The sequence below is a fragment of the Emydura macquarii genome, unplaced genomic scaffold (assembly GCF_026122565.2).
Source record: "Emydura macquarii macquarii isolate MOO-44397 ecotype Brisbane River unplaced genomic scaffold, CSIRO-AGI_Emac_v2 contig_2432, whole genome shotgun sequence".
NCBI classification, from domain to species: Eukaryota; Metazoa; Chordata; order Testudines; family Chelidae; genus Emydura; species Emydura macquarii.
In genome coordinates, this window is record NW_027132569.1 from 1,246,086 (window position 1) to 1,267,409 (window position 21,324).

The 21,324-nt window shown below is 40.6% G+C and overlaps 1 protein-coding gene across 3 annotated transcripts; it reads right to left on the reverse strand.

Annotated features, from left to right (window-relative positions):
* Nucleotides 1-220: 220 nt before the first annotated feature.
* On the reverse strand, nucleotides 221-21,215 carry KBTBD2 (kelch repeat and BTB domain containing 2). Of its 3 annotated transcripts, none has more exons than XM_067562478.1 (4): nucleotides 20,546-21,215; nucleotides 8,705-9,232; nucleotides 3,458-3,623; nucleotides 221-2,944 (listed from the first exon to the last, which is right to left on the reverse strand). In XM_067562478.1, the coding sequence occupies exons 2-4, from the start codon at nucleotides 8,872-8,874 to the stop codon at nucleotides 1,409-1,411; spliced, it is 1,872 nt and encodes a 623-aa protein (XP_067418579.1). In that variant the 5' UTR covers nucleotides 8,875-9,232; nucleotides 20,546-21,215; the 3' UTR covers nucleotides 221-1,408. The 3 variants fall into 3 exon arrangements, with proteins under 3 accessions (XP_067418579.1, XP_067418580.1, XP_067418582.1); XM_067562479.1 differs by lacking the exon at nucleotides 20,546-21,215 and adding an exon at nucleotides 19,820-19,863; XM_067562481.1 differs by lacking the exon at nucleotides 8,705-9,232.
* Nucleotides 21,216-21,324: the final 109 nt, after the last annotated feature.

Here is a 21,324-nt window from a genome sequence, read left to right on the forward strand (position 1 = left end):
TGTGACAACTTGGTGTAAGTAGATATGAATTTACTCATGTCAAATATGTCATCAAGCTGACCTTCCACAGTTTCACTGAACAAGTAGCTTTCAAACTTGTATGTCTGATGACTCATCTGAACCGCCCTTAAACAAGCTACCTTCCTGTCACCAAACCAACTGCTGAAAGCAGAGAAATTTTAGCTATTCTCTTTCCCATCACAAAGCACACCCAAACTCATTTAGATTCAGTCTTTTTTTAATAAATTAATGTCATTCAAAATACAGTGCCAGAACATGATGCAGCTGAACATGCTAGTAAGGTTGTCATGAAGCACCTGTGTTCATGTTAGATTGGCGGCGCCCCGCTACTGCTAGTGGTTCCTGGGATTAATGCCAGAGCAGCACTAGTCATCTGCTCTCCTGCACACAGAGTACAGAATATTCCTGAACAATTCACTCCCCCCAAAAAGTAAAAAACCTGATAGCTAAGGGATATCTATACACAATCACACTACAGTAATGCTTGTTATTAAATTAACAAAAAATAAAGACCTGGTTAATCCACACTAAAACTTTGTTTTACATTGGAAAAATACATCAGCAGCAGGAAGTAATATACATGAGCCAATGTTACTGTAATACAGAATGTGGAGACATTTATTGATTAAAGCTCCACACAGACCCGCACTATGAGTGGCTGGCAATTCCTATTGCAAGCCCAGCAATTTAAGTCCATACCTGGTAAACCACCAGCTGCTTGGAAGACCTGTATTCTAAACAGACAGGTATAAGTTAGTGAAAATAGAATACATGCACCTAATAATACACCTTGACTGAACCTGCAGTCATTTCGCCCTGCATGTGGTATACCATACAATGGAAGATCTACCCTTCCTACCACAGGTAGATCCATGGGATTTGTTTATTTTTCTTTTAAATGGCATTACTATACCAACATGAATATTGGTGTTAAGTGCAGCACATTCCATTACTTAGGCCACACTGAAAATTATATAACCAGCACTAAAGTAGAATATCCAGAAGTAATTCAAATATAACTGGAAGATATTTTCAGAACAATTGTGACATACCATCCTAGCAACAATAACTGCTTTTGTGTATTTTCTTGAACTGAAGGACTTCATAGGACTAGAAATTAATTCTTCAGACAGTAGTCAGATGCTCAAGCACATGATATACATATAGGTTTCTCTCAATTATCAGATAGTATTTCAGATTATGGAAGCATATCTGCTTATAAAAGTCACTGATTCATACTGAATGACTGCAAATGTTAAGTAGGGCATAAAAATACAATTATGAAAGACAGGTTCAATGTTTCAATTTCCATCTCTGTTCTTTCATTAAAGTTTCTATTTCAAAGTAACTGAGCCCAAAAGCAGATGTGCAGTCCCTAATTTGGGAGCTATACAGGTGGCAGGGTAACCATCTCCCCATCCAGCTCAAACTCATCAGCCCCATCTGGTGAAAAGAGATATGTTGGAGGTTTCCATGGGGACTCTTCAAGGCAAGATGGATACAGCTTTCCTACAGTGCATCGGAAGTCTTTTCCCAAGTCCCAGAGCACGCGTTCCGATATATGCTGTCTTAGAGTCCACCGATCGAGTTCCAGATCATATTGGTAGGTGGCATACTTGGCTCTCTCATTCATGTGGGTTTCTCGTATAAAGACGCACAAAGAATTGGAGATTACAACAGCTCTAACACAAGGGTCAGAATACCGCTTGGCAGGGATATTAGCTGCCATTCTCCATTCATTTTTATTCACATCATAGACTTCCACAGTTACGGAAGACCCATCTACAGTGCTCGTTGGGAGTCTTATACCAGAATTGCTGCCAATATGCAATCCTCCAATATAGAATATTTTGTCACCAAAAGCAGCAGCTGAAGCAAAGCATCTACTAGTTTGTCTCATAGCCATTTCTACCCAAGCATCTGACCTGGGAAAATAACAGTACATTAAGTTGTGTGCCATTACATAAATGCAGTTATGAACCGCTACTGCTATACTCCACTGCCATGCACAAGGCAATGGGCTTACCATGGTCCACTCATCTCTCTCAGTATCATATCTTTCCACAGTTCTCCTGTTGAGTTCTCCACCTACACTATCTCCTCCAATTGCATAGATGTATCCTTCACAGCAGACCAAGGATGGCTTTATACGAACAAACAGCATTGGGGTCTTTGGAAACCAAGCATTTTGCTGTGCATCAAACCAGTAAAAGCAATTCACAGTTCTGAAGGCAGCCTGAAGTTTGCTAGTTTTACTGTGATTGGTTTTCATGTTTTTCAGAGGAACTTGCCCACCTGCTATATAGATATCATTATCAGGAGTTACAAGTGTTCCAACTTTATGCAAGTCAGAAGGAGGGTTGCAAAGCTTGTAAACTTTTTCTGCCTGGGGGCTGTAACAAACAGAAGAGTAAGGACTACCAGGGTTTTCAGCAGCAGCTTCAATGAATATCATCATCTCCTCTTTAGTCATACCAAGTCTTGGTTTGAAAAACTTGGGCATAGATTTGTATAATCCTTGCACCACCACCGATTTATCATTAGGTGGCAATCCTTGAAACCAGGCTCTCTGTGTTACTTCTGAAAGTGCATCAATTCTAATTTGGCTAAGAACAGAGGACAAATACTGTGATCGTGATTCTGTGTTGTATTCCAACCATAACATAGCAGCTTCACGAACTGTCTCTTCTTTTTCCACATTTAAATTGTCACTGCTTAAAATATCTACCAGTAGATCATGTGACAGTTGCATGAAAGCATCCTGGTGGTACACAGCAGTGAACTTGTGCTCTACCATTCTCTTAGCACTTTGTTTTAACTCTTCACAGCTGTAGAGATCAGCAAAACTTAGTAACCGCACACAGTTCTCCGCATTTATTTTTTTAATTAAATATTCTCGACATCGCTTTAACACATCTTCTACCTGTAATGCAAAAAGAAAATAAAACCAGTTACGTAAAGTAGACAAAGATGTATTTCTATGCTGCAAAACATACAAAAAAGGAAGAATACCTGTACTAACACTGCTAGTCACAGCAGGTTTCTGAACTAAGAACATGTCATTCAACCCAGAAAGCGACATGAAATTTAGCTACACAATTTGATTTTTTTAAACATTGCCATGTCTATTTAACATGCAAACTGTTTGTGTATTTTACTTAGCTTCTTACAAAAGTAAAGTGCTAGAAACTGTTTTTTATTCCCCCCTTCAGATATCATAAAAATAGGTTGACTGTGGGTTTATTCTGTGGGTGGTTCATGCTAATTTGAACAAACTTCCTAAAAATTTTTAAAATTACTATATATCTTTTTTAGAACAAAAGACAAAGCTGGGTATTTAACTGAAATTTACGGAAAAAATTAGAACCATATATTTTGGTACTGAGATTGAGCAGTTATCATGCATTTTTACTCAAAATATACATAACATTCCTACCTGTAAGAAGCAAGCAGTTTCATAAAGCTGTTCTACCGTGTTGTCACTTATTGCCAAATTACCCGTGTATGCATAAGTTATTATAATTTTTAAAGTGGCTGCATCCACATTCCTCAGATGTACGTGTGTTTGTTTACTTTCACTTAGCCCACTCATGAACATGGCCCTGAAGAGAAAAATATCACATTAAGACTGACAAATACATGTACTGTAATCTTAAATAACAGCTTTCATATATTTAGCCACTCCTACTACAAAGTAATAAGGCACCTAAAATTTTCTGTAACTTCATTCAAACTATAAAAATTCCTGATGTAATTTTCCAACGTAGTACTTACCTTAGATCAACCAGCATTTAAGATAAATGTTTTAACAAAGTTTTTTCAATTATATTAGTAACTTCAGTGTGCTCTATACATGAAAATATAGTACTCAGTATTTATGTAAGCTACCAGTACTCAGTATTTATGTAAGCTACCATACCATTTGAAATCATAAGAGGGGACTGAAGTGACAAGGCTGCAAACTTTGCCAGAAAAATGAGGCTATATTTTTTACATTTTATCATCTTACAATTACAAAAGCACCCTCCAGCAGAAGCTGCTAGAAACAAATGTATGTGGTTATGATTTTGTTTTTTTAAAGAAACTCATATGGCTCAGTCTACTACAGTTCATGTAGGACACATAAGAACTTATGTTAGGCCAGGGACACAGAGAGGTACTTCGGTCCACAGAAGGGTACAACTGCCTTCCATGTAAGTCTTCAGATTCAGAAGCCTGGCTTATGTTTTTTCTGCCACTGTTTTTTGTTTTTAAAAAATCAGTATGTGTTATGATCATAGATCAGCTTTAAAGCTTTTAAAAAATGTAATATAATTACTAAAAGAGGATGATTTTATATCGTCCTTTACATAGGTAATACATACCACCCACATTACTTGCCTAATTTAATTCCGATGTGTTGTAAGCACCACAAATGCTATGCTTTGTTATTCAATGCACTGGCAAGATGAGATAAGAACTCAAGAGTTCTCTTTTATTAAACAATATTTACAATGAAAGTTTATAATTTTGCTTATGCAAAGTTTAGCATTAAGGATAGTATGGAAAACTTGAACATGAATGTCCCTTAGTGTTTACATCAACCTTACCTTTGCATTACAAAGATTTGATTTAACAGACTATTTAGAATGAAAGCCAAGAAAACAAAAACAGGGTGACACCAACTCAAAACCTCACATCCCCTCCATACCCAGTGCCAGACCTCCCATTCTAATACAGTAGACACTTGTTTGCAGCAACACCTTGCAAGAGCAACCGATGCTTACGAGCAATATTTCCCCTGGGAACACTTCCCATACTGTGAGTTGTCCACTGGGTAATACCAACATAGCCACCGCATAAGAGCAAAATTTGTGATGCTGTGATGTCACATCCAGAGGCAGAGACTAGAGGGGTCACGTAGGGCACTACCCCCCCCCCCCCCTGCATCTTTCCACTCCCCTCCCAACCCTGGCCCTTCAGCACAGCTCCAGGGCACACAGCCCCACTCAGTTACCCTGCCTGACAGAGTCTGCATAGGAGCCAGTTTGGGGGGGGAAGTCTGGAAGACAGGGATTTTTTGGGAGGGGTGGGGGGAAGATAGCTGGGGTCAGAACAGCAGCAGAGGTCCAGCTGGAAGGTTTCCTCCTCCCTTCCTCACTATCTGGCTTGCAAGCAGCAGGGGGAGGGAAGAGGGTTGCTATTTTGCAGTGGGGAGCACTGGGGACACCCCCCCATGCACTAACCTGTCCCCTCCGTCTCAGTTGCTGGCAGTGGGGTGTGGGTGTGCTATTTTGCAGTAGGAGGTTGTGGGGAGAACCCCTCTCCAGGGCACTGACCTGTCCCATTCCCACTCCTCCCATCTCCACTGTCTGCGCTAGGAGCCACCCCTCTCCATTGCAGGCTGCACATGGTGCCCTCCCCAGCCATCCATTCCTCACCAGAGTGGAACACGAAGCTGCCAGCAGGAGCATCCTCATCCTGTTGCCAGCAGCCAGGCTTGCTCAGCCATTTTACTAACTGAGAGCTCACCTGCCAAACCCAGTTTCCCTGTCCCCCACCTCCCTACTCCTTCCCAGACAGCGTGGCTGCCCTACCCCTTCCGAAACACCTGTAACTTTTCAAACACCTTTGGTCAGACATTCCCCATTACAGCAACAGTCACTTAGGAGCAACATAATAAAATGGCACCCATATATTGCTACTAATGAGCATCTACTGTCTACAAAACAAGTACATCTTAGAAAGAGGTCTGACTACACATTCTAATCTAATACTGTGAGAGGGCTTTGATAGTTTCCAACACTGGCACCTTGTGATTACTAGCCATCCACAATTTGTCTGACCAAATTTAATGGCTTTTTATTTCTAGAACTGCTGGAACTCTGGAGCCAACCAGTTACAAATACCATCTGAAATCAGACAGAAGCATTATTCATCTAGTGATTCATGAGACACCAGTTGCTAAAGTCATACTGAACTTTTTTTAAGAGGAGAGAAAGTATGCACAGAAAAGGTAGGATGAAAGAATTACCTATTTGAAAGTATCACCACCGCTCCAGAATAATAATATGCATTTGGTATTGAATATTGCAAAGTTAACTTTTAATATGCAACTATTGATGAGTTAAGTTCTTATCTCCACTACAGCTCTCTCCCCAAATGCTAAGGGGACACTACCAGCAATCAATGTTTCCACATTCTAGAAAAGCTACACAGTGAAACAGCCTGCAAATCTAAATTGTTTGCAATTTAACTTTGTCATCTGTTATAGCTGCTAAAGCAGAGAAATCCTCACCAGGATTTGAAACACACACTTGCCAGTAGCAAGCAAAGACACAGATGAGTGTCAGCTTCTGCAGAATCCAAGCTCTTACTTTTCAAAAGTTAAAATGTCTACTTTATGGTTGCAAGAAAACTACAAAAATAAACCAAAGTGCAACCCAATATGGTAGTCCTACGTCTGCAAATCAAAAACTATTGAATATCAGAGTTGCCTTTCTTCCCCCACCACCAGGAGGCAATGAGTGGGGTGTGATGAGCCACCCCCCCCCCCCCCACTTCACCCCAATCTTCCAGCAGCCAGAGAGATTCTAAGGCTTTAAATATCTAACCAACTAGAAACAGTCTATAAATAAGACTCAAGGACAGCACTTTGGTTATAATTTCCTTTTCTAACAGCTTTACTATGGGGGAGAGAGAAAAAAGGTTTCTCAAATATGCAGTTTCTGGGCAGTAGGGCTTCCCCATCATCCATTTTTTGGATAGTAAATTTAGTCCTTGGCTTTTTGGTGACAAAGCTTTTTGAATCCTGTGTGCGACTGAACAGCTATCAGGGAAAGGAAAGATGAGAAGTTGCAGAACAAAAGCATTATATTCTGCATGTGTAAAACAGATTACCTAAAAACTGGAGGGGGCACAAACTAAACAATGAGAGTAATGAGACAACAATGTAGGAAAAAGTTCTTTCATGAAGAGGTACTCCATGGGAAAGAAAAAAAGCAATGCAAAGCCTAAAAGGAAGATGTATATGAAAGACAAGATAGGTGGAATATTGCATTTAAAATAGTTATAGAATAGATAAAACGTACATATGTTTACCCCTTTAAATTGCCAGGGAAGTGGCTTAAGAAGGCACAGCAACCAGTAATTTTCACTCTGGATAGTAAACTTGTTTTTCAAGCTAGAAGGGGTTGTAAATTATTCAAGATTTCAATTAAGATTAAGGTCTTTTTCCTGATCACTTAGAAAAATATCACTGTACTTTGTTCCAGTGGACAGAACCCCCACCCCCAACTTTGCCCCCTTCAGAAGTCAGCTAACTGAGCAATAGGGGTTGGGGAGGAAGTGGAAGATACTCCCTTAGAGAAGTAGTTTACGATCTGATATTCTCATTTTATTAGGAAATATTAGCCAAGATTGAACCATGTCAAGGCTGCATATTTGAGAGAGCCAAATACTTCACAACTCACCAAGTCTGCCTCTGACTCCCCCAAAATGAGGGAAGCTGTCACTAAGTACTCCTGAATCACATTTTCGGAGATCACTGCCATCTATGCCTCAGTGGTTTACAACACTTTCCATGCTGGGAAGCCATGTTACAAAAGGAAAAATGTTTGGGGAAACTAATTCTATCTATCTAGCTATAAAGAAAAGAAGGATGGTCATGACCCTCAGGTTGGGAACCAATGATACAGAAGATCCATGGTCATTACTAACTTATTAGTTCCAGGCTCTAGTTTCAAGACTTTCATGTCCACGGCCAGAAGGCAGAAAAAAGTTTCAGTGGCATCAAAAGCATGATTAAGCCCTGCTACAAAACCCCAGCATAGGTTAGTTCTTTCTAAAACTTGGTATGGAGAAATCCATGAAGATAGTATGAGAACTATCAAATGTACTTAAGAGAAACCCTTTAAGATGCTTAAACACAACAGGACTTTGAGGAAAAACTACTTGATTTAAAACTGCACTAGCACCTCAGGAGAGAAATGGATAGCATTGGCACAGTAAGAATCTTAGAATTGCAACAATGCTTAATCCACCTCCTGATGGAGACCCTTTTTGAAACCCAAAGCAGAGGTTCTGGCTTCTGCAGTGCTTAATTTTTCTATAGAACTCAAAATATGAAGTTGTAAGCTTCTTCAGAAATCCCTGCATTTAAAAGGAGGAGCAGAAGATACTTGATCAAGAAGCACAACACAGAGCAAGAAGCATGGTGAGAGAGATAATGAGGGGATTGTCTCCTCTTAGTGGGGAATCCCTACTCACCTTAGCCTATATATTTTAGAACCATGACACAGAAAAGGCAAAATATACTAGAAGTCTAGCTTATCTGGAAAAAGCTGTTCCACATGCTGAAGACAGAAAATGAACTGCATTACACAGCCAGAACTAACGCCAGAAAGGGACTGCTGATCACAAGAATTATTTCCTTTCTCCTAATGCTGGGTGGTGATGCAGTGTCCCTTGGCCGGAATAAGTCAAAATGTTTGAAAATCCTACTTTAACCTTTCAATGTTATTACTTGAAATAATATTAATATTTAAGAGCTCTACTATTCACTTCAAATTTCCAGCACTAACATGATCTTTAAATTGCTGTGCTGCACATTCATTTTTAACTATGTATGTCTAGTCTAGCATTGCTTACAAAACAGTACAGTGTGTCTTTAACTGAAAGAATGGATCATGATTTGAACACTTACCTGAAATAAGAGCTGCATGTTGCAAGAACCATCTTATGGCAGGGGAATTCAATGCCCTCAACAATCAACACTATGTCAGTTAGCAATTGCTGTTCATAGAACAATTTTAACTGCTCCAGCAAAGACACAGCATACTCAGTATTGATCTGCCTTTCGTCCTGGGAAGACATGACTGTATTCCATTAATATTTCCAGGACCAGATTAGAGAAGCAAGGATCTTTCTGCAGGAGAAAGGTCAAACGAATGTTTCTGGAGTAACAAGAAGAAACAACTGCAGGAGATGTTTGTAGTGTTTAGAAATTATACTGATACATTAGGCAGTGTTATCTTGCACTGATATCAAGAATGTTTCAGACTTCAACCTACTACTAGGTCATCACGCATTGATTTGATGTCACAATCTATTCTCCCGAGAGTTTTTCAAAGGTGCTTGCAGAGCTCCTGCTGAGATTTGTAATGATGCAGCACATTAATGAGCAAAAGTGAGGTCTGAGGTAGATTTCGTGGAAACATCTCATGATCAGTGGCTGCAAGCAAGAAAATAAAATTGGTTCACAGATTAGTACCTTTTTAAAGCACAATTTCTCCTTTCATAGTTCAACGGCCTAAAATGGTTGCCTTGAGTACACATTATTTGAAATACAACTTTAAATAACGCACACGTTTCTAGAAAGACACAAACATGCAAAAATACCTAAAAGTTAAAAATAAAGATAGGGAAAGGCAGAATAGTTTGTACATTTTTTTTCCTGTTCTATTTCATAGATTTAAGATTCTTAACTTGAAGAAAAAAATACTTAGGTCAATACAACTTTACAGTTGAGAAGTTAAAAACAAAGTCAGAAGACAAAGTTAAGTTCACTCGGCAATATTGCATATTTATGACTGTATTCCTTTCTCCATACCTTACATTCTTAATTGTTTTTAATGGTAGGAACTCCTTTATTTGGTCCAGCTCATGGTAAAGATAACTACCATCTATAAATTTAGGATTTTTATTCCATCCCAGCATTAACAAAATTCTTTTGTTTACATTATGTGCTTTTAAATAAGTGCTATCAATATTTTAACATTAGAAATGCTAACCTTTCCATAGTTAGGAAACTAGCTTCCTATTATTACTAGTCATATTTCCCACATCCCCACCCAACCTTCAACAAAACCACACCTGTGTACCTGTTTTGCATGCCACATCTAATCTTTTCAAAAAAAAAAAAATTCTACTATAGGACAAGTGGTACTTGGGCTACAGGAGTTATTAAAAATACACTTGTTAAATTTTTCTAATTTTTGTTTGGGTCACTACATATTTCCAAAACAGCTTCACCCAACTTTACACTTGACTTATCTTGCTAGGTTTCAAGAACCATCTCTCACTATATGAGGAAAAGTGTGTTGCAGTTTCTTAAAGAGTGCTTTTCTTGTAACCAGACAAGCATTAATACAACCCATAGTGGGAAATTAAATATTAACTTTTTTTTTTAATATAGTGAACACAATGGTTGCACATTATAAATTATATGCAGCCCAATGGGCACTCATCCTTAAACAGACTTTCTAGCCTGTATGAGTATGGAAGGCAAGGAACCACATGGAGATGTAGATCTATCCACTTTGGAAGAAGGAAAGCCACATGATAGACAAATGGTTAGTGGCAGAAATCTGACTGAAGTCTACTCCTTCATAATTTGCAGGTCCTGTACAGCTTGCAAGACTTGCAGGATTTCCTGCCACAACAATTCTTAAAACTAGGCAAAAAGCTTCAAATTAAGGTTGGAAGAATCACTTCAGTTATGAAGCCATATGAAAGCTATTATTCACAAGAACATCTTATATTAAAGAGCCTGGAAGTACCAACTTAAGACTCCATTTTACATAAAGAACGTAATTGTACCATTAAGGTCACCTAAATACCATTAGTATAAGCCTTCCAAATTACCTTCTAATCTTAAAATTGTAGAAGATTTGTAGAGTTTTCAGGTAGAACACTGAAAATGAAAAGCAATGGTTGCATATATTCATCTCCAATATCAAGCTGAAGCTTTGTCATTACATTAAGTGGTATTATTTTGAGATCTGGGCCAAGAAAGTTTGTATGCATAACCAAGTGCTCAGATGCTATGGTGATGGTCATTACAAAAAACTAAGACAAACAACACTAGATCTGTCTTCAGGGCAGGGTGGATACCAATCTTTTTTTAAAAAAGATTTTAAAATTTAAATACAGGTTTATTTTAAGAATAAATATTTAAAATTACGAAAACCTATTTTATGTCTTAAACTTAAATAACCTATTAAAATAATTTAAATTAAATAAACATAATATTAAGCAGTAACAGTTTGCTGCTAAATTTTAAAGAAAATCAAACCACTAAACTGGTAGAAGTCATTAGCTAAGCCCCTGGAATCAAAGTTTGCTGAAGTGCTAAACCAGTCTGATAGCAGTAGCTTTTCCTCTGCAGATGCAGAGAGAATATTTACATCTTATTCAACTATTTCAGTTTAATAACTAGTTCATTCAAAATTAAGAAACCAGCTGGAAGTTGGAAAAGCAAAAAAACCTCATTTCCCTCTTCTACTTCATAATAAAAACTAGGTGTGAAAGGATGAGATCTACTAGTTCTAAAATCATGAAGGACATGGGTGACCAAAAACCATCAGTTCAATTCAGTAACTACAGATAATACTTTAAGCCAGTTTTTAAATGCAAAACATTTGTATAGAACTCTTTTCTTGTGTCCAACACATTTAAGATATTTGTTAAATAAAACAAACTTTTTTTTTAAACTTGTGATTTGTGTCAAGCTCTGCTTGGGGCAAAATTAAAATTCAATTAATGCACAAAAGAGTATTTAATGGTAGTTTTATTTCTCTTTTGTGCATTAATTGAATTTTAATTTTGGCCCAAGCAGAGCTCGACACAAATCACAAGTAAAAAAATTAATTAGTAAATAAGAAATGCATCATTTATCATTTTCTAATGAATTAAAAATGTACAAATTAAGAGGTACATATGTAATTTAAGCTATTATATAGCTTAACTAAGTGTGTATAAAAGCAGTGCATCCTAGTTAGCAAAAAAGAGCACCAAATTTAGTGTAAATCACTTAGCTGTAAATCAACACATTTTAGCGGTTACCAACTAATAAGAACCAACCTCTATTTAGGGAAATTACTAAAAAGCACAATCATTAAACAAAATTAAAATAAATTATTTAAACTGAGGTTTCCAGCCTGCTCATTTAAATCGTGATTAAAACTGGTGATTTAAATTAATCCACCCTGCTCAAGTGACAACTGTTGGTATCACTATTTGTGAACAGTCAGAAATTGTATTCAGCAAGCTGTTAAGTGTTAGAAATCAGTTTTGGAATCTGAAAACATTCAGGATCAAGCAGTTCAAGCCACTTGATTTTTTTAAATCAGGTTTTGGCTTTGAAGAACTTGAAAATTTGTGCTTCAAACGTATTAGTGGAGTACATTATAAGTGCTGGGTTTGGTTTTTTGCTTTTTAAAGTTTTATTAAAATCTTACAAAACTTGAACAGACAAATAAAAATATGAAGAATTAAGGTCCTGATGCTGTAGACACTTACATGACATGAACAGTTCTACTGATGTCAAGTTAAGCACGGTGCATAAGGGGCTACAACTGTATTTTAATGGAAGTTTTTTTTATACTATAAAATTGCATAAAATCTTTGTCGCTTCAAAAAGATGTGCTTCAGCGTTACCTGTAAAAATTTTAGATTTTCAGCAACCTAAGTCATGAAATTTATATACATATGCCAAAATCAGGAGCCTAATTTTTGGTCCCCACGCACACGTTTAGGCATGGTGGGATTTTCAAAAATATCTCATGGACTTAGAATGAGTCCCACTGACTTGAAACTGCAAACCCTGGTGGAAAATAGCCTGGTTGAAGCAATTCAGCTTTCTTGATATGTGGATGTTCAAGATACAGAAAGGCGATGTTGCTTGCAAATATAGCATTAAACTATTTGCTTATCCTCAATTTTGTTTGAGTTTGTGTTGTTCTCAGTAATAATTTTAATGAGGCTCTGGATTTGTCTCTCACAGAGATGAGCATTTAAGCCTGAAACTTCTTAGAAAAGTTATCTGATATTCTACTAGCAATGTAAATATAAAATCTGATTTGATATAATATTTATTCACCTTGATCAAGTGAAACATAAGCACAAATAAGAAGTTGATGGAAATAAGAAATAAAGAAAGATTTGGGGAGCAGTGAGAACAAATATAGCTAGATGAAAAGTTTGAAATTTGTTTGAAATCTTTGAAACAAAACTAAGAGAAAATATCAGAAATTTTCCGTTGTCCAAATATTTTACAAGAAACGGGAAGGAAACAGTAAACTATAGTATATGAAAGATAGGAGGGGTGAGAAGAGAGAAAGGAAAGAGGAAATAGACACAGTGAATCTTTACTTGTGTTGATATGAACTTTTATATGAAGAAAGTAGTGGAAGGAAGCCAGAAAGGAAAAGGAGGTATAAGAAAAGTGAGAAACAGTAATTTATTTTGCATGAAGAATGGATTGTCAAAATAGTTACAGTTTAAACTTCACACACAATACACAACTGGATGGGACATGGCGGTACAGGATTTTTATCCTGGCAACCAGAGGTAGTCTTTGAGCTATTAGGTGCTGAAAAAATTATTCAATCACCTGTTTGTAAGTATCACCTTGACAATGATACTTTCTCCAGTTATGTAACACACTGAGACTATGTTTACACCACACACCACTGGTGGCAACATGTAGTGTATGTGTAACTACACACCGGAGTGAAAAGCAGGCTTCATCCAGGCTGTCGTGCATAGTTACACGCTGTGAAAGGCTCTGGCAGAAGGTAGGCAGCAGGAAAGATTTCCTCAGCTCCCTGCTGCTGGAGCTTTTCATTGCTGTGAGGAAAGGCTCTGGCAGGGTGGAGGCAGCTGGGAAAGGCTGGACCTTTTTCTGCTGCCAGAGTCTTTCCCTGCGGTGGGGAGAGGCTCCAGCAGTAGGACACTACACTGCTATTACGGGGAGATATGACTTGGGAAATTACAGAGATGCATGGGGTACATACTTAAATACATACCCACATGCTTCAGAAATGTCTTTACTCACCTAAGCCGTGCTTCATGGTCTTCACTGATATTCACAGCCATACTGGGGGGAGGATGGGAGGGAGAGGGAGACACACCGGTATGTACAAAACACGCTGCTGAAAGCGGCATGCAGCATAGATGTACCTTTAGTTTAGATAATATCACTAATAGGTTAAAACACATCAAGAGAAACTAACAGAATTAGCATGTATTTCTGTGAATGTACCTAAGGCGGTTTAAATTGTAAATCAGTTACTCAGGAATACCACAGCAGGGTGTGGCAATGTTTTTGTTTTGGGGGGATAGGAGACAGAGAAAGGTAAGAAAAGAACTGCTGCATTAACTACTTCCTGTAATCCTATACATGAACTGCTGACTTGATACACACCTTCAAGTTTCCAGCGAAGTTAAATGTGGAAGCCACTACAACAGATATAAAAGCACAGTAGGTTTCTGGGTCACTTAAGACAAAGGCTTTTCATGTCAAATCCCTTGCTATTTCCTAAATGCCTTAGTCTATCCAAATAATTTAACATCCTGACATCTAATGTCTAGAGCCTAATAAAACCCTGGCTAAGGAATAAAAGTTTTGAGAACACCACTGACAGATAAACAGTCTGATTCAGGTGTAACTTCAGTACCACCTCTGATAGAGGTCTGAATGAGAACAGAGAACTATTTTTTTCCATCCCCACTGACTATGGTGAAACAAATCAACCATTAAAAAAGAAAAAAAAAAATCACACAACTCTATTCTAATATATTAATTAAAAATATCTTCAACAGGCACAACAAATCCTGTTTTTAAGCACTCAAAAGTCCTGTCTTAACTTTGACATCACTAAGTTAAGGTTCCATGAAAGAATTGGTTATATGCCTAGTAGTAAGATTTCGGAAAAGTCTAGTTGATGGTGAATGACTGAAACCCAGACCTGCGCAATGGCAGAAGATGGTTCACCAGTCTGCCAGTCTAAGACAAGTTGAAGCTCGAAGAAGACTAAGTATCACAAGTAGTTGGAACACTTGAACAACATGACCTTGATCAGTGGCAGAAATGATCTGAAGGCACTATAGAGGTCAGCTGCAGAACATTTATATGAAGACTGAACCACCTATGTATGAAATGTCAGCTCAGAGTTGGGATCCCGTTTAGAGCAGATGGTCAGTGTGAAATTAACTTCCTTCAACACTGTGTGAGTTCCTACCAGAAGACCATGAGATTGAAGAACTCAGCTCTTACATTGTCTGCATCTGGCCTGAATTTTGCTGCTGATGTTGGCAGTTTCGCTCTGATATGCATAAGATGTTACATTTGTGGAGGAGGCCATGAGTCTCACTATCCTTTGAGTGATCACACAACCTTAATTCTTCTTCAGGAGGCAACTCATCAAGAGTTCCTGAATTTAAAGAAAATGTCTATGACTGTGGGAAAACCAGGATAGCATACATAAAGGAGATGCTTTGCATAAGTCAGGACAAGCATGACTATCATGTTTATTAAGACCTCGTGGCCACGCATTCAGTAATATATTTACAGGATTTTTATAACTTTTCCTCAGTAGCCCTCATTATCATTATCTCCATTTTACAGATGGGGAAATTGAAAAACGGAGTTGTAGTGACTTGCTCAAGGTCACCCAGCAGGCCAGTGGCAGAGCAGATCCAAAAATAAAACTCAGGTCTCCTGACTTTGTCCAGTGCTCTATTCACTAGGATACACTACCTCTCTATACATGAAGTACTTTAGAGGGGAAATAGGCACAGCCAGACACCTGAGAAATACACCTGGTGTAACAAAGACCAAAAGGATAGAGAGTGGTCATTCCCTAGAACAAAAAAATTTTTTCCATAAATTGTTCCAATAGCTATACAGAAATAGACGTCTTAAGTTTGAAGGAGAAATGGGTATGGATGATGGAAGCTAGCATTTTAATATGTGGAACTTGAGCTTTCTGAAAAAGCTGCTGTTTCTGGGAGGAGGGGGGGGGGGCGGCACGGCACAATGGGACAAAAATTATTTTTTTTAGTAAACATACAATGAATACTTTCCCCTATGTCCAACTGTGACACCTGAATGGCCCAACTCCTTTAATGAAGAGTCTTTCTCTAGTCTGTTCTCATGACAGGAATACCTAAAGAGGCATTGGTGGAGAAGAGATGAGAGGCTGGAGTGGAACTGAATAGCATACTCAAACAGAATGATCTGAGTTACCCATTGATCCACAACAGTTCCACATCAAGCTGCAACAAAACCAACCAAGTGACAGGATGGATAAAAAAGTTTTTGTTTTTTTTTAATTTACAAAATCTAATACATTTTTCCTTTAAAAACTGCTTAACTTTGAAGTTCTGACAAGCTATGTTAAGGCCTAATTTATTAAAATCATTTAAATTAAAGATATGTTGCATCAATGAGCTATCAAACTTTAAAAAAAGCAGCATCCTTTAACTGATTAATTACAACCCTAATGAGGGGAAGATGTTTAACTTTTGTGATTAACTCAAGCTTTATAAACATGTCATGTCATGTACAGCATTAAATCTCTTATTTTCAATCTTTATAACAGACCAAGTGCTGTGCTGAACAGAAAAGTATTTGAATTTATTACTTTTTGTTTCAGTTTAGTTATCAGGTGCAGAGAAAATATTTTCTTTGTTTGGACAAATTCAGTTTAAGTTGAGAAATGGACTGGGAGTTGAAAGGGCAGGAAAGCTTGTTTTCTCTCTTCCAACGTATGAATCAAAACCAGGTGGGATAGGATGAGATCTAGTAATTCTAATAACTTGAAAAACATCGAGAGACAGATTTTCAAAGGTACCTAGGCGCCTTAAAGATACGCATAGGCATATAATGAGATTTTCAAAAGTGCTTATCAATATCTTTAGGCACCTAGATATCTTTGAAAATCTGATACAGGGTGACCAGAAACAATCAGTCAATTCACTAACTACAATTAATACCTCCTCTGCCTAATAATCAATTTTAAAAGTAAAACATGTATTTGTTCAGCTCAGTTTTTCTTATTATTCAGCACATTTGAGATAAACTAAATTTCAGATGTGCATTTTTAATAGAATTCTAATTTTCATCCAAATATAGCTCACAAATAAGCAAAAAATCATCTAGTAAATGTGTCATTCACCATTTTCTAACAAAATTAAGAATTATGTGAATAAATGTTGAGCTATGTAATTAATTAAATAAGCATGTATAAATACTGTATCTTCCTAGTTCTTAAAGTACACCAATTATGGCAGTGGTTCCCAACCTTTCTGGCTCGAAGGCAGATATAATTTTTGCACCCCGCCCTCCCCCCCACTGCAGCCAGATGGAAAGAGTTCAGCAAGGAGGCTATCTCCCTGGATGCAGCAGGGAAAACGCATGCATCCTGTAGCCCTGTGCGCTCCACCTGGGTCCTGAGGCAGTGGCTCCCTTCTGCAGCCAGGGGGATGGAAGATCAGTGCTTGCCTCCCTCTGGCTCCAGCAGGGACCCCAGCACCTAGGGACCCAGGTAGAGCACTTTCCTCTCTGCTGGAGCCAGGGGAGTGAAGCGCTGATTTCCCTTCCCTCTGGCTCCAGAAGGGACCCCTGCACCTATGGACCTAGGCGGAGTTCTTTGCCGTGCTCCTTGCTACAGCCAGGGGGAGGAAAACACTGATCTCCTGTCCCCGACTACAGTAAGGAGCCTGCACTGGTCTTTCAACCCTGCGGAAACACGGTCCGCCTGGGTCCTTAGGCAGCAGCTCCCTTCTGCAGACAGCAGGAGGGGAGCCGCGGGCCACTTTGAAAGGCCCCGCGGGCCACAGGTTGGGAACCACTGAATTATGGTATAAAAGGCTATATCTAGTTGCATATCAACATGTTTTAATATAGTTATACCAACCAATAAGAATTAACCTCTCAAGGGAAATACCTGAAAAATACAAATTCTAAATAAGATTGATTTCACTAAACAATTTTAATCAACCCTGCCAAATGATCGCCACAATAAAAGTGGAACTGAGGGAGCAGCAGGAGTTAGAACTAGCTCTGGACTCTTGGGCAACATGTCAAATATGCAGCTTCACCACTGAATAAGAAACAGGTGATTGATGAAGCAGTTCCATGCCTTAGATATTTTCCTCTGCCTGTTCTGTTCTTGTAGAACTGAGTCCTGAAACCTGACGACATTAGGTAGATTCTGATACTGAAGGAGAAGGGCATGGAGTTCCAAAGACCTAATAGTGGACTTTGTCTCATTTTCCAGTGTCTTGTTTGAAAGGGATGATTTTTAATTTAAGACAAGTCTTTAACATGGGGGCTGATGCTTCAGATAAAAGGCTTGATGCTTTGAGTTAAGAGAGCCTTCTGACAGAGCTGTGAAACCATCATATAAGCCAGTGTCTGAAATATTGTACACACCACTCGTAAGACATGATTGGACACTACAAATTGGTTGCCAGTTTCTCTGCTGTCTTTTTCTCCTCAGGGAGATTTATTAGAGGAAATATATCTTCACAAATATGAATACAAGAGAAAACTGATAGCTTGGTGACTGCCCACATCAACAGGAGACTTTCCACCCCCAAAAGTTAATTTTTTTTTGCATTCTTATCCAGTGGAAAGATCCAACCTGCCTTGGGACTTCTCATAAGTTCACTGGCTGCTGACACCACTGAGTCAGGGATGTCCTTAATGAGGTCCAGCAGCCCTTCATAAATCGGGAGAGTGAATTTCTCTCTTCTTTAACTAGGATGTTAACAGCCAATCTCTTTTCTTGGCTACCTGAAGTTTCCAATTCCAGAACCTCCATCATACATCTTAACTTCTAGTACTGTCCAAAACAGTATAGTAGTGAGACAAGAACGCCAAACATTTGAATACAGAAATTCAGTATGATTACCTTGAATTTTGTCCTCAGTGATGTTCTGAAAAAGTTAGAAGCTTGAAAACTGTTTCTTACCCATCCATAAACTACCTCAGACTGCAAGAACTAAAATCTCTTTTAATTTAACAGCAACTGCACCAACTCAGGCTTTCTTCACAATCATACAGCCAAATAAAAAAACTCTCTTTAGGGGAGCAGAGTTCACTATTTGTTTAGTGGCCCATTCTTATAAGGTGCTGATGGCAGTAGTTAGCACCTTGCAGAAATGGGCCTTGTGATTCCACAAGCCAAACAATTACGCAGGTATGATTAGACAAGAGCTAACGTGTCTCCATAGGTGTGCCTTCTATGCCCAGATCAGGAGTTATATGATTTGCCGAGATAAGGTAATTTTAATACTTTATATGGAATTTTCAAATGCTTGAGTTTATTTGATAATTAACTTTCATTATAAGTTTCATGACTTTTTAATTATGATCTCCAAACTCCTTAACTATATTACATTCTTATAAGGATCTTTACCCTTATATACTCTCAGCCTTAATGAAGTTTGTCTAGGAATAACCCTACTTGCTCTCCAGTTGAGCCTTCTTCCCAAGTAGATTTCTGAAGTAAAGGGACAAGTGAAATTTTAAAAATAAATTGTTTGTGCTTTCATTAGATCATAAAGCAGCAAAAAAAAAGTCAACCCTGATTTTTTGGCTTTGCAACTCACCATATAAAAATACAAAAATTAGAAAAACACTGATGTAGTGTTATAAATCATAATCATGTTTCAATTTATTTCAAAAGCAGCTAGTGCATGTGTCAAATCATTTTCTGATCTGCTAAAGGGAAAAATCAGAAGCAAAATATTTAATATGGGGAAATAATTTGCACATGATGGAAAACATCAAAACTATTCTACATCTTGTGCTAGGCATGTTTAAGCTGCGCAGCCACACCAGAAAAGGAAGCAGTAAATTATATTAGACACCAATCCATAGAAGTCCAGATAAAGTTGAAGACTACTAAATGATATCCTACACTTAAATTCTGAGGGCGCCTAGGAGTCAGCTACTGTGTGCACAGATACAATCCGATGCAACACCTACCCCAGGATCCCTGGGACAAGAACGCAGCAGCACCATTACCTCCCAGCGCCCTTCTTGGCAAAGGCTCCTCTCACGGCTTTACAGCCAAAACGCGCTACAATCACGCTCCCCCCAACCCGGAGAAAGGGCATCAAGTGCACAGCAACCCGGCCAGCCCGCGCCCGGACCATGACGAGGCCGGGTTACACGCAGGCAGCGCACGGCCGCTCCGATGGGAGCCTCCATCTCCGCTCGCTACAGGCGAAGGAGGCTCCCCCGAGGGCCCGATGCCGTGTCTCTGGGCACAGCGGGGCCACGGCGGCAGAGCGAGGTCCCACGCACCCGCCTCCCCCCCCCAGGTCCGGGGCCGCCGCGCTGGGAGCCGGCCGTGGCCGCAGCCTCCCCCCGCGAGCGGCTGTTATTGTCTGACTGTCCCGGTGCCCCTCGCAGGCGCAGCCCCCGGGCGGGGCGGGGACACAGCGCGACTCCCGAGGGCCGCACCCAGCCGCAGGCTGCACGGAGCCGCCACTGCAGAGGCGCCGGGGGGCCTGTCGGCCGGGGGAGCAGCGCCCGCCCAACCAGCCCCCCAGGCAGGGACACACGACGCCGGGCAGCCCCGGGAAGGGGTCGGGCCCTGGGCGAGCAGAGGTCTGGGAGCCGAGAGTAGAGGCGGCAGGTCCTCAGTCTCCGCCTCCTTCCTGCCCTCCCGTGGGGGGCGGGCGGGGGGGGAGGGAGAGAAACAAACGCAGCCGCCGCCGCGTCCCCCCGCTATGTACCCGGACAAACCTCCTGCCACCGCTTCCTCTTCAGCCTCAGCGCCGACGGGCAACGGATCCGGTCCAACCCGGGCCGCGGACGGAGGCGGTTGCGGCGAGGCGGGCGCGCGCGCGCATTCGTTCTCACTTCCCTCAACGTCCGTTAAGATTGGCGGCGCGCGCCCCCGCCGGCGATGCGCGCGCTCCTTCTGTCCCCCGCGGCCCGCCCTTCGTCGTCGCGCACTTCCGTTCCTCGCGCACAGGCGCGTGAGCACCACTCCCTCCCCCTCTCCTCCTCGAGCTCCGCCCCCGCCATTCCTTTCGCGCAGGCGCTGTTTCTCTCTCCCGCGCTGGCTGGCCCGGCCTGGGAATGGGACGTAGGCGACCGACGCTGCTTTGACCTCCGGAATCCGACTGCGGAAGCGCAAGGGGGAGATCCGGGGAGTTCGTTCCCAGGGTTGCCCGGAAGGAGGGAGGAGGTCACGAGACGGGACGAGTGCGCCTGCGCCCAAATCACACCGGCCGGCGACGTTGGGAGGGGGAGAGGAGCGCGGAGGGAGCCCCCTGCCGGCAGACAGCGCGCACTGCAGCCCGTGTGCGGCGTGACGCGTTGAAGGGAGCTCTGGTTCCCGCCTCTGGCTCCTGCGAGTCGCCGCTAGCTCCCCTCAGGGCTGCGGCGGGGCTGGCGGCTGCGCACAGCCCCTCCCTTCTCACCATCTTCTTTCCCCTCCCCCCCCTGCGCTCTTGCTGCGCCGTCTCCCGCTCGTTGCTGGGCGCCCGGAAGTGGGGGGAGGGGCAGTGCTGCTCCCC

Coding starts and splice junctions, on each gene's coding strand:
- KBTBD2 (XM_067562478.1), bottom strand. CDS start 8,874: ATGTCTTCCCAGGACGAAAGGCAGATCAATACTGAGTATGCTGTGTCT. Junction 3,624..8,704: donor ACATGCAGCTCTTATTTCAG/GTAAGTGTTCAA, acceptor TTTTCTCTTCAG/GGCCATGTTCATGAGTGGGC. Junction 2,945..3,457: donor AAACTGCTTGCTTCTTACAG/GTAGGAATGTTA, acceptor TTTGCATTACAG/GTAGAAGATGTGTTAAAGCG.